This window comes from Eurosta solidaginis, chromosome X (assembly GCF_040869045.1).
Source record: "Eurosta solidaginis isolate ZX-2024a chromosome X, ASM4086904v1, whole genome shotgun sequence".
NCBI classification, from domain to species: domain Eukaryota; kingdom Metazoa; phylum Arthropoda; class Insecta; order Diptera; family Tephritidae; genus Eurosta; species Eurosta solidaginis.
In genome coordinates, this window is record NC_090324.1 from 21,585,555 (window position 1) to 21,599,550 (window position 13,996).

Below are 13,996 nucleotides of genomic sequence, written 5' to 3' on the forward strand. Positions count from 1 at the left end.
GAGGATTGCAAATAAGAGGATTTGCAAGTAAAATCGTTACAAATGGTGTCAGAAGTGGGATTGTTGAATAAATTCCAGAGGACAACAAGGACATGACAAAGTTCAGTGAATTGAAGATCCAGCAACTAAAGAAGGAGTTGGAGAGCCGTCGATTGAATACAAGCGGCGTTAAACTCGAACTTCAGGCACGGCTACGAGAGGCAATGAAAGCAGAAGGAATTGATGTGGACGAGTATGTCTTTTATCCTGATGAGGACGAGACAACAGCAAAAATTGAAGAGAAAAATGAAACACCGCAGACAATGGCGAACACAGACCTGAACATGATGTTGGCTGCAATATCGGCACAAATGTCCGAAATTTCGTCACAATTGGCATTCCAACTGGAATCGCAAAAGACAGAAATAACATCTCAACTGTCATCCAGATGGAATCCCAAGAGACACGTATAACATCAAAGATTGAAGCACAAGAAACACGGATATCCGAAATGTCGGCACAAATTTCAGCACAGATATCATCCCAGATCTCTACTCAACTGGAAGAGAAAAAAGAACGTATTTCCTCGAAGTTGGAGGCGCAAGATACAAAAATTTTAGAGTTTGAAGAAAAAATCGAGGCCGAGGTGGATGCTTTGAGAGGACGTATCGAGCAGATGCAACTAAATCGCCCAGCAGTTTCAACGAGTAATCCAAAGGTAAAAACACCATCCTTTGACGGTTCTGTTCCTTTCCAGGCCTTTAAGCTACAATTTGAGAAGACCACAACAGTGAACAACTGGAATGCGGAAGATAAAGTTGCTGCACTGTTCGTGGCATTGAAGGGGCCGGCAGCGGAAATCCTACAGACGATTCCCGAAGGAGAGCGGAACAATTATGAAGCATTGATGGCTGCTTTAGAGAGATGTTACGGAAGCGAGCATAGGAAACAGATATTCCAAATTGAGTTGCAAAACCGCTACCAAAAAGCAAATGAGACATTGCAGGAGTTTGCTTCATATATTGAAAGATTGGCTCATCTTGCAAATGCGGACGCACCCGTGGAATACACTGAAAGGGTAAAAATCCAGAGCTTCATAAATGGCATACGAGACGTGGAAACGAAGCGGGCTACATATGCGAATCCAAAACTAACATTTGCTGAAACGGTATCGCATGCTCTGATTCAGGAAAAAGCGTCGCTTCTGTGTAAGCCAGTTTTCAAAGCACGCCGTGTGGAAGTAGAAAGGCCAGAGTGAGTAGACACAATTTTGGAAGCACTGAAGGGATATCAACAGAAGAATGCCGGAGTTATTAAATGTTTCAAGTGCGGCAACCCAGGTCACATTGCACGTCATTGCGATCTTGGTCCTAATAGTTCCAACAATGTGGGTGGCCGTAAACGCAAAGCTGGCGGAAATGAGCAAGAGCGTGCCGGATGTAAAGAACGAAAACTTTCCCCGGCTATTGAATGTCCTGTGATATCTGTGTCGCAGATTGGAAGAAAATCAAGCAGTCTTTCCATCAGAGGGAATGTGGATGGTAAAGAGCGTGTACTGACTGTAGATACGGGGGCATCTCATTCCTTGATTCGATCTGATTTGGTATATAGGAGAGTAAATTCATTACCTGGAGCAAGGCTGCGTACGGTCACAGGCTAGTATAATCAAGTCCAAGGCGAAGTGGTATGTGAGGTATTAATTGGAAAAGTCATTGTTCTACACAAACTCGTTGTGGCGGAGATCGTTGATGAAGTCATTTTGGGAGTGGACTTTTTGGTGGACCATGACATCAGGATCTATATGCGGAGAAAAATTATGCGCTATAAGAACCAGGACATACCACTTAACTTTAGTTTGGAAAAAGGGTTCAGCAGTAATCGGGTACTGGTGGAAAAGACTCGACAAAGACCACGAAAGTCAAAGGCAAAAGTTGATAGATCGAATGGGCCAAATAAATCAAAATCAATAGTACCTGCGAGAGAAACACTGACATTGACAAAACCTAAAAGACGCAGGAAAACGAAGCAACGAATTTCCGAGAAGGAATGCGAGGGTAGTTTCAAGCCAGAGCGCACTACTGTGGGGAAACGTGCGAACGATACTGATTATGCAAAGCAAATCCGTCCAGCGCAAGCTCTACGAAGTAGTTCATTGGCCAAATAACAGAGTGTGACGGAACGAACCAGAGTATTGAGTGGTACGATGAAACACAGGTACCATGAAAACAATAATTCGAAAGGTTTCTTGGCGGGAGATTTGGTACTGTTATACAACCCTCACCTGCGGAAAGGTGTTCCATCCAAATTTCGGTGCAGTTGGGAAGGCCCGTACAAGGTTGTGAAGAAGATCAGTGATACCATCTACCGCATACAAAGCATTGAGAAACCACGGAGTAGAAGAGTGGTACATTTGGCGATGCTAGCAGCGTTTAGATCGAGAGATATGTCTGATCGGGACGATCAGACTTAGGTGGAGGGCAGTGTTACAAAACTAAGGAGTGCTGCCAGCTCTAAGCCGATGCTAAGCAGTGACGTGAATGCACATCAATAATTCAATCATCATGTATCTACATAAACGAAACAATAACTGCGTCTACATATATGTACCATGTACGTATACGAGCAGCGAAGAGTCAATACACTAACACATGCATATATCTGAGATACTCCTATAAGTATGCAATGAGAAAAACTATAAAATTGTGCAATTTAAGTTATAGCTGAGAAGTTTGAGAGCTCATGGACAATGCTAGTAGATTCTAGAAAATGCGAACGAGGAAACCAAAGAGTATAAAAGGCGACATATGTAGAGGCGCTGTAATTCAGTTTGATTTGAGTTGTTAAGCAGTTTCGATTAAGACGATATCTAGCGAGCAATAGCAGTATTATTTTGAATAATAGAGTTTCATTGTGCTATCAATCAGTGTGGTTATTAAGCAAGCTATTCGTTGCACAGTTTGAGTGTTATTGTGAAGTACTTTAATAAAGGCCATTTTGCATTATTACAAATTGGAGTTATTTATTCAACAGTTTAGTGATTCGAACTTAGCAGAGGATTGGAAATAAGAGGGTTTGCAAGTAAAAATCGTTACAATATATTTGAAAGTGCTGGAAATGGAGAAAGAAGAAATACTAAAGAAACTAGAAATTGAGAAGGATGAGCCCGTTTAAAAGTTTGAAATGGAAAGGAGAAATAAGTGGAAATACCAAAAGTAGCATGTAAAGAATGGTGTATGTATCGCACACCTATATCTAAAAAGATCTCTATATGAAGAGAAAAAAAGCACGACAAAAATTCCAGGCAGAAAATCAGTTTTTTCAATGGATAAACTAAAGAAAATTAAATGATTGGAAAATACGAAAATCTTCTGCCTCTCTATAACTTTTACAAAATCTTTGGTGAAATTCTAGAACAGGGGTCGACTGTTAATGCGCGTCCAAAAATAATGGGAGAGATGTCAAAAGACCCGTATCGACTTCAGTAACAAAAATCCGAAGGCGGAAAAGACAATTTTTATCCCTGTCCGGAGATATTTGCAGCTGAAGTTGGTAATTCTCATGTGGTTGTTGCTGTGTACTGAACGAGTTAAAATATTTATTTTCCCCCTTCGGATTATTATTCTTAAAAATTCTTATGTAATACATTACATATTTACACAAATATTTACATATTAAATATACAAAATGTATGCATGTGCATATGTCAGTAAATTGCATAAGTATATATACGTATACTCAGTTCGCTGGAAAAAGCAATCTAAGCATAAATAAAATAATTTAAAAAAAATTTTAAGTTAAACGGTTTTATTGAAAACAACGCGTCCAACGCTTTTATTTAATTGTCTGATCAACGCTCTATATTGATGAGGAATGTGATGACTAGGTCATACTAAATTTAGTACTAAAGGAAAAAAGTACTATTTTTACTATTATGTTTAAGTCCGAACCCCTATAGGAACGGCTTGGAATCGGAAGGACTTTTGAATAACAAGCCTACTAGGTATGTGATAATTCAAATTAATAATCTACAAAATTGCTATACTGCGGTAGTAGAAAAGTGGAAAGCATTTCAAAAATAGCCCAGTTAATGGCAATTGAAAATAATATTAATTTAATTTAAATTTAATTGCAAAAATTGCATTGAAAGCATATCTACTAAAATATTGGGGTTTTTTTTTGTAAGTTCTCTCTATCCGCTCCTACATTCCACAACTGACCATTAGAAAGGGATAGCACTATTAATTATCAAAGTATGTATGGAGACATACTACAAACCCAAAATGCGAAACAAAATGGAAATAATGGAGATAGTAAATAACAATTTTGCAAACTCACATGATTTGATGCAGGAACTCGATGAAGGCCTTCGACGATTCCGCTGATTTGCTGAAAATTAAAGCTTAGTGCACACACATTATTTTAATTCGATTTTGTTTCATGTCACTTCGTTTCTATATTATTATTTTTAGATTCCACCCTTCACTCTCCCAATACCACTTACATTTGTCTCTTTCTAACAATTCTTTTATCTTTTTTTTATATGTGCATATATAATTTTTTTTCTCTTGGTACATAATTTTAGATTTGAACATTGTTTTTTTTTCTTTATATATTTTTTTTGTTTGCTTCTTTTCAGCAATCGATTAAATAAATTTTTAAGAAAATATAATAATTAAAAACGACAATGCATATGCGCACAAAAATGAGGTTATTGAAGTGAGATAAGAAAATGTATCCAATTTTTAAGCTAAATCACAGTTTTAAGTGGGATAGCAATTTTCACACAAATGGGTAGAACCCAAAGCCAGGAAATTCCTGTTCAGGATACCACAGATCCTCATCTTCACTTGCACTTAATTTTGAAACCATTTTAGGAACCAGGAACACTGCAACCAGGAAATCTGCAAATCAGTAACACCGCAACCAGGAACACCCTTGCAAATTATTTTTAGTTCGAAACGATTTACGCGATTTTTTTATTTTATTAATTTTTAGCTAAAAAAACTTAGCAAGCTAATCTACTTTCGACATGACTTTTTCGATCGCAAAAAAATATTTTCCCGAGAGTATACCTTTATTGCAAACTTTTCCAGGAGAAGAGACCGCTATGGCTAAATCCAAAGCTTTTATAGGCACGGAAAAACAAGTAAAAAAGGTGGCGTGATGCGAAAGAGAGTTAATTAAATAGGGATGGAGATAGATATTTATATACGTTTGTTCTTTTTAGTTGTTTTATAGGACATTATCTGACGGTAAATTGTGTTTTAACCCTTGCATTCCTTAATATCTTTTCCGTGGTACCACCCTATTTTACCATGTATGTCTTGCAATTGATACATGGAGTTTCCTTTTGTGGCGAGAACTGTAGCTTTAACAAAAACGGGTGCTAGCTTGGCGTTAAACTTATTCGCTTTGTCGCTCAGAACGAAATTGCGCCGATATACATTTTCACCTACACTAAATGGTTTTACTCTGCTTCGGAGGTTGTAGCGTTGAGCTGATTTCTCAACAGCGTTTGGTATGTTCTTGGCCAACTCAGTACTCACGAGTCGGAGTTTGTCTATGCGGTTTATTACAAAAAGCCAATTGAAAAACAAAGTTTTTCGGTTTTTTTATGCCGCAGAGTAGCAAACACCTGATTAGACGAAGCAGACGTAAACACCAAACAATTGGCCCTAAGGAAGGTTACCGCAGTGTAGCCGAAATATATTGGCATAAAAAAACCGAAAAACTTTGTTTTTCAATTGGGTTTTTAGACCTTGAGCCGGCAAAAAATCAATATTTGATCAAAACAGGTCGCTAAAATCATCGGATTCCGCAACGAGCAGCGCCTGGAAAGAATCTTCCGCAAAAGCCACCCCGCTTATTTACTCTATATTCGCCGAAGAGATTTTAACACCGTAGGAGAACTCCTCTCCCTCGCCGAGGAATACGAAGGCATCCACGAAGGTTACCGATGGACATCAGGCAGATCACATCGCGAAGTAGCGAGAGGTGGACCAGGGGAGACTCTAGAATGCGTTTGTACAATATGGGTATCAAACGTAAGGTGTTAATGAGTATTTTAAAAGGGAGTGCGCCTTAGTTCTATAGGTGCACGCCTTTTCGAGATATCGCTATAAAGGTGGACCAGGGGTGACTCTAGACTTTGTTTGTACGATACGAGTATCAAATGAAAGGTTTTAGTGAGTCTTTTTAAAAGGGAGTAGGCCTTAGTTCCATAGGTCGTCGCCTTTTCTAGATATAGTCATAAAGGTGGACCAGGGGTGTCTCTAGAATATGTTTGTACGATATGGGTATCAAATTAAAGGTATTAATGAGGGCTTTAAAAGGGAGTGGACCTTAGTTGTATATATGAAGGCGTTTTCGAGATATCGACCAAAATGTGGACCAGGGTGACCCAGAACATCATCTGTCGGGTACCGCTAATTTATTTATATATGTAATACCACGAACAGTATTGCTGCCAAGATTTCAAGGGTTTTTTATTTCGCCCTGCAGAACTTTTCCATGTTCTTCTACTTAATATGGTAGGTGTCACACCCATTTTGCAAAGTTTTTTTCTAAAGTTATATTTTGCGTCAACAAACCAATCCAATTACCATGTTTCATTCATATTTGGTATAGAATTATGGCATTTTTTTCATTTTTCGTAATTTTCGATATCGAAAAAGTGGGCATGGTCATAGTCCGATTTCGGCCATTTTTTATACCAAGATAAAGTGAGTTGAGATAAGTATGTGAACTAAGTTTAGTAAAGATATATAGATTTTTGCTCAGGTTATCATGTTAACGGCCAAGCGGAAGGACAGGCGGTCGACTGTGTATAAAAACTGGGCGTGGCTGCAACCGATTTCGGCCATATTCACAGAAAACAGTTATCGTCACAGAATCTATAAACAAAAAAAAATAAATGTTAGGCGCGATAACCTCCGAAGAGATCTAAGGCCGAGTATCTCTTCAAATTTACGTCGTGCTCCTCTTGATTTTCCCTACAAATTGGCCGGACTGGACCTACATGTTTTATGCCGACTCCGAACGGCATGTCCAAGGCAGATGAGTTATCACTGATAGATTTTCATGGCAGAAATACACCCGGAGCGCTTGCCATACACTGCCGAGGGGCGCCCCGCTTAGAAACATTTTCTTCTAATTTTAAAATCTTATTTCTAAAATTTTGATGCTGCTTTGCCCGGGGTGTGAACCCAGGGCATACGGTGTTGTAGGCGGAACACACTACCATCATACCACGGTGGCCGCCGTCTATGCCCCTACCAAATTTCACAAGGATTGGTAAATTTTTGTTCGACTTATGGCATTAAAAGTATTCTAGACGAATTAAATGAAAAAGGGCGGAGCCAAGCCCATTTTGAAGTTTTCTTTTATTTTTGTATTTTGTTACACCATATCATTACTGGAGTTGAATGTTGACATAATTTACTTATATACTGTAAAGATATTACATTTTTTGTTAAAATTTGACTTAAAAAAATTTTTTTTTTATATATAGTAATAGGCGAACGTTCCTGCCAAATTTCATCATGATATCTTCAACGACTGCCAAATTACAGCTTGCAAAACATTTAAATTACCTTCTTTTAAAAGTGGGAGGTGCCACGCCTATTGTCCAAAATTTTACTAGTTTCTATTCTGCGTCATAAGTTCAACTCAACTACGAAGTTTCATCGCTTTATCCGTATTTGGTAATGAATTATCGCACTTCTTCGATTTTTCGAAATTTTCGATATCGAAAAAGTGGGCGTGGTTATAGTCCGATATCGTTCATTTTAAACAGCGATCTGAGATTAGTTCCCAGGAACCTACATACCAAATTTCATCAAGATACCTCAAAATTTACTCAAGTTATCGTGTTAACGGACAGACGGACGGACATGGCTCAATCAAATTTTTTTTCGATCCTGATGATTTTGATATATGGAAGACTATATCTATCTCGATTCCTTTATACCTGTACAACCAACCGTTATCCAATCAAAGTTAATATACTCTGTGAGCTCTGCCCAACTGAGTATAAAAATGACCTAACGGGCTACCAGCGGTCGTCTTGACATACTCATAGTTGCCATATTGGCAAGTAGTTAGAAAATATTGAAAGATTAGTAGGGCGATAGTCACTACATATACATGTATAACCTCGTCCGCCATTTAGGTACCCCCGCTCCAACCATCCGCCTCTATTGTGGCTTTAAGAGCCCCTTCGAAGCGCAGATAGGGAATCATTGGCTATCTTCGTCCTGTAATTGATGAGGCTATACTACTAAGGCCGCATGGTCTGCGCTCAACCTGCCGAGGCACTGAGCCTCGTTGCAGTTGTTACCGCTATATTCTTTGCAACCAGGTCTACAGGTGGGATGCGCAGAATGGCATACAGTGGATCCGTCGAAATGTTTTCAGGGCTCTCGTAGTGCTAAGGCGCGTTCTTTTTTGTGTGGCTGTCCACCACACAAGGACCAACAGTATAAGATACGGTTTACAATCGCTGTAAATACCCAACAAGAGAATTTTTCATATGCATAAAGTGCCGTTGAGACCTTCTTTACTCTCTTCTCCACGTTGATCTTCCACGACAACTTACTGTCTAGGATGATTCCTATATATATTTTCCTATATATTTCCTGCAGATTCATCTCTAATAAGTGAGGTCAATTTGGGATCTTGTACCTCTAGTAAACAAGACCACATTCGACTTCTCTGCGTTGGGTGTCAACTCGACATTAGATGACCAGCTATGAATATCCCGAAGCGCCTTTTGATCAAGGAGCTAATCGTTGGAATCGAACGGCTTGAGCAGTTGGTTGATGACCAGCGTCCTATGCAGTGCATTGTCTACCGACTTGCACTTGGTGTAGCGTTTGTCAGAAAAACGGTATGTGAAGACTTTTGTAAAAACCAGTTTTCGTGGCGAAATTACGTTTCGAATGCAGTCGAAAGGAGGTTTTCATATTTTTTCTAAGAATATCTCCACAACAAAAACCAAATATTCTACGTCTGGACTTTTTCCAAATTTCGTAGGCCTGTATTATTTTCTTCTGAATTGCCTTTGTACAACCACTTCTTCATGATTGAGTAATTTTTAAATCTATGCAAAACATTGCTAGAAAATTTGGTAAGAAATCCATCGCAGTAAATAAAATATTTTAAATGGGTTAATGAAAATTTATTGCACTGAAAAAAGCTCTTAATAAAACATAATTTGTGGGCAGTTCCGGTTATAAATTTCCCCTTTTTCAATGTACACAAAAAATCACGATACAAGCACCCAGCTTATAAGCATTTTCCGCTTAAAATCACCGATTTTTTCTAAAGTTTTGAAATTTTCCCGCTTATAAGCACTGTATAAAAAATTCTGTTTTAAATCTTCTCATACACGAATTTATTTGGCTTCTAACTAAATTTACTGTATTAACCATATTAATATTCATTTATCGATTCTATGCATTCTTGCCTGCTACGGAGAATCTACTCGCGAACATATAATCACAGAAGCCTTCCCAGGAGAAAATTCAGTAATAGAAGAATCGTCCGATGATGAACCTCCTAATAGTGTTGCAGATAGTATTCTAAGCCATAAGGAAGTCATTGATTCCATTTATACTATCCGTAGGGCACTTATGCCTTCAAATAAATTTATGCTCGAGATCGATAAAATTGAGTAATACTATGGGGACTCATGTAACCTTATAAATGCCTTATAAAGTGTGTAAACGTATAAATTTATCTAGTGCGTAAATGAGCTGTCAAATTTTGTATGAAAATCGTTTACACAATCTGTATAAATTTACGCGCACATTTCATTGTGTAAACGCGGTAAACTCAAAGGAATGCAACCTTGAAGACATTACAGCAGGCATTTTCATCAGAAATCTCCAACATCAGCAAGTAAAGACGTTTTAGTTTTGATTTTTCACTTAATCTTGGTATTTTTTAATATGTACAACAATCAAAAAAATGTTGTTTGGCAATAATACAGCTGATTAACAAACAAATTTATCAAGAAAATTAACAGTGTGTGTAAATGGATATAATTTTACACCTTATAAGTTTATATGCTTTCATGAGTCCCCCTACTATTTCGAACTCGCTAAATTGAACATTAACCGAAAATTACAAGCTTCTAAAAAATAATTAACGAATTCGTACATGCATCATATGCAGTACTTATATGTAAATACATATATAGAACGCAATGAATGATACAAAATTCAGTATAACTGTTAATGTATTGACCTTTGTAGAATTGAAATTATTTGTTTTTAATAAATGAATTCTCAGTTGTTCCTTTTTAAATTGTTTGTTTAGAGGCACTGGTAATTGGGGATTTCAATATAAGCACAGTCAGTGCTTATAAGCGGGCTTTCTATATAAGCACTTCCCGCTTATAAGCACGGATCTCCGTGCATTTTCTACGGTGCTTATATCCGGGAAATACGGAAGTAAAAAAGAAAGGAAAGCCACAGAGTGGCAACCGCCCACAGCTTACGAATTCTTTGAGCCGATTCAAATAATTTCAAATTCATTAAATATGTATATTTGTTTTAGGATGACATTTGGTGTGGATCCAGATACACACATAGAATCATTAGAACAAGCCGAGCATGCAACTGTTGAAGGGACATCTAAATGGTCATGCAAGCTGACAATTACAGGTACATCGTTAAAATATTAAAATCATACCACGGTATAATGTAAGAACTCCTCCGAAACGTCGTAGCCGATATTTATGAATTTATGAAATCTTTAGTTGTGATTTATAAATCCTATGGTATCTTTACGATATGTGTTTTAGCGAAAAGGTATTTACAGCGATAATAACATTCCGACCAAAAAAATTAAGTATAGAATTGTGAATAGATTTTCCCATGCAATAAAATGGGAGTTCTAGAAATTCCCTTGCTACAAGTTAGCTATGTATATTCTAATATTAAACCCCCAAATAAAAATAAATAAGGAAGTGTGTTCCACTTTATATATGGAAGCTGAAATATACGACCATACGTATACAAATATCTGGTTCCGCAAGAGGCTATAAAATAGTTACTATCATAAAAACATTGTTCTCGATTGTTGATCGAGCAAAGACATTACATATTTTGTAGAGAGATCGACTAAGAAGGAAGAAAACCACCACCATTTACAAATTTTATTTAATTATCGGACCTGTAGTACCATCTATCTAGTGGTAATGTAGTTACTTACCATAAATATACAATTCCGCAAAGCGCTCAACCAGCAGCGAAAAAAAATGTTCGAATCAAAGTTTTTATCTTTTATTATGTACAAGAATTTGTCGAAAAATCATAATCGAAAAGATTTCAATGAGTTGCGAAATTACCGCTACATTACAAAATGGCTGGAAGCTGTAGCTTAGATCTTTTTAATTATTTCCTAATTTTTATTGAATTTTCTTTCCAATAATTATTTTTTAAGTTCAATATTTTGTTTTCCCGAATACCACTAAATCTCACTCATATTTACACTTTATTCAACAAAAGGTTCAGTTAAAGGTAGTTTTTCACGATTTTTGTTGTTTTATCGGCCTATTGATTTGTAAGATCGCTGGTTCCAGTCGAGATCAAGGCCTAACAATAATTTGTTTATTATTATTATTATTGTGATGACAAATTTTTTCTTCATTGAAAAATATAAAAAAAAAAGTTTAGGCAACTGCCAAAAGTCGTTGTATAGATCCATTTCGGGAACTGTTAAATTCCTTGTATTAACAATTTTTAAAGTTTTATTGGGCTATATGTTATTAATAGAAACACTGTATCAAAAGAATAATAATGATACAAAAAATTATTATTATGCCCTGACGTCGATTCGAGTCCGCGATCTTACAAGCCAATAGGCCGCTAAAACAACAAGATTTTGAATATATCCCAGAGCAAGGGGAAAAAGTGTCAAAAAAACAAGTCCAATATAGGATCACAAAGCATTTTTTGTGACCGCTCAAATTTCTAAAAAGCGAAAAACCACAAGTAATAGCAGCGACTACAAAATTGATAGGGGCCAACGTGGTGGTCAGCTAGTAGACTTTATTTTACAATTTCAGTTCCTTAAATATAATTCACATAATTCAATAAGTACCGATATTCTATGGTATATATTCAAACTTCTTAAAAGGTGGTTGTCCCTAATATATGCTTAACGATATTTGTATAATTCATACATCTCAACAAATGTTATAGAAAAGCAATTAGCAAAAAATTGGAGCGCAGCATTCTGTATGACTGCTTTCTTATATGCTTTGACCTTGTTAAATGTGATATTAGCAAGTGTACAAACAACAAATATGAGTGAATAACTATGCGGGAGTATGTATGTAATATGCAATGCAATGGGACATTAGTAGCAAAAGAAAATAGGTCAGCGAATCAAAGAAAACCATGCAAGTAAAAACAAGTAAGGACGGGACTGTCTTCTGCTGTGCCGAATACTTCATACCTTTCATGAATGGGGCTGAACAATAATCTTATCCCATCCAAATAAGCGGCAGTATAAGATATGAAATATATAGTGAACAGATGTACATAAATACCTAAGCAATTTTTAAGATAAATATAAAATAAACTATATTTAAAAATTATTTTTTGTTGGTTTTTTGGCCTTTAGCTTTTTAAAAATGTTGGTAAGTTTTCCAGCTCGAGGCCATACAATCTATACTATAATAAATCTCTAGAAAATCGTGTCTGTACATCCAAGATTTCTAAAAAAAAAAATGAGTGTACTTGACGTTTGGAATGTCGTAGAATTCATCGGCACCACCTTTTTCTGTTTGTCTGTTTGTCGGTTTGTCTGTTTGTCTGTATGATATCGATAATCTCGGAAACTAACGAATGGGTTTATATGAGGTGGATAGCCTGTAATCCAGAAGGGAATCTAGAACTTATTTCATTAAAATCGCGTGAGAAACAAAAAAGATATAGTTGTTTAAGCTATAATTAAGCTACTTTTAAGGATTTTTTTTTTTGAAAAACGAGGAAAATGCACTTAGTTTCCAAACAAATATCAAAGAATGCCTTTGCAAAGTTTTTTTCAATTTCATATAAATTAAAAATCAAATTCATGACTAGATACAGTGGCGTACCAAAAAAAATTATTTCACGCTGCCATATTACGATAATCGGTTAAAATGAGGTTACCTAAAACCTCTAAATATGCGTACAATATGGGCATCAAACAATAGAGGAAGGTCACATGTTTCATTTGAATTTTGTGATATTTCGATAAATTAATCGATAACTGAGTTATCGGTCAAAATGTATTTGCTCCAAAACTATAAATTTACCTACAATATGAAATACTTTTAGCTAAGATTTTAAACCTTTTACACGCGTTAATCAGGGACTCAAACCTTTTGGTGCAATTCGATTTATCTATTCGCTGACTGCGATGCTTTGGTAGGTGTGCGATTGGTTGTCGCACACATACACTAGATAAAATTTTTGTAAATGCTGTAATGCCAAATGTCGGAAAGGTTATTTGTTATGTGCCCATTTAATTTTCATTGCATTATTTTTAGAAACACTATGCCCAAAAAGCGTTCGAATTTATCTAAACGCACTAAAGTTGCTAAGAGGTTAAGACTAATGCGATCACAAGAATCGAGTGAAAATTATGAAACTAGGCTTTCGGCAAATAGAGAACATGTAGCATTTATCAGGTCTATGGAAACTCCTTCCGAAAGTGATGCGCGCTGACATATTGATAGGGAAGGCCATGATTTGTCGCGCGAATTGGAAGCAACGCACGAAAGAGAAATTCGTCTTAGTTTGCAGCAAGTTAGGACTAATTTAAATTGATTTTTGTGAAAGCAGTGAAGGTCGACATACACGACTCAGCACTGACCGAGGGCACCATGTATTGTCTCGAAGTTCTGAACCTGTTGTCGAGAGAGAGTCCCGGCTAAATTATCAGCGTATCCGCTCCGCAAACTTAAGGTCACAGGAAACAAGTGCCCAAAGGGCCAATAGGCAGATGACTGATCGTGAAAGTC

General features: G+C 36.8%; 1 protein-coding gene across 6 annotated transcripts in view; it reads left to right on the forward strand.

The window, feature by feature from the left end:
* Positions 1–13,996, forward strand: part of unc-13 — a 4,182,017-nt gene that overhangs the window by 1,553,957 nt on the left and 2,614,064 nt on the right. For all 6 annotated transcript variants that reach the window (XM_067757836.1, XM_067757834.1, XM_067757838.1 and 3 more), the window contains exon 9: positions 10,540–10,646. In XM_067757836.1, coding sequence (XP_067613937.1) covers positions 10,540–10,646 — 107 coding nt within the window. The remainder of the gene's footprint in view (positions 1–10,539; positions 10,647–13,996) is intronic.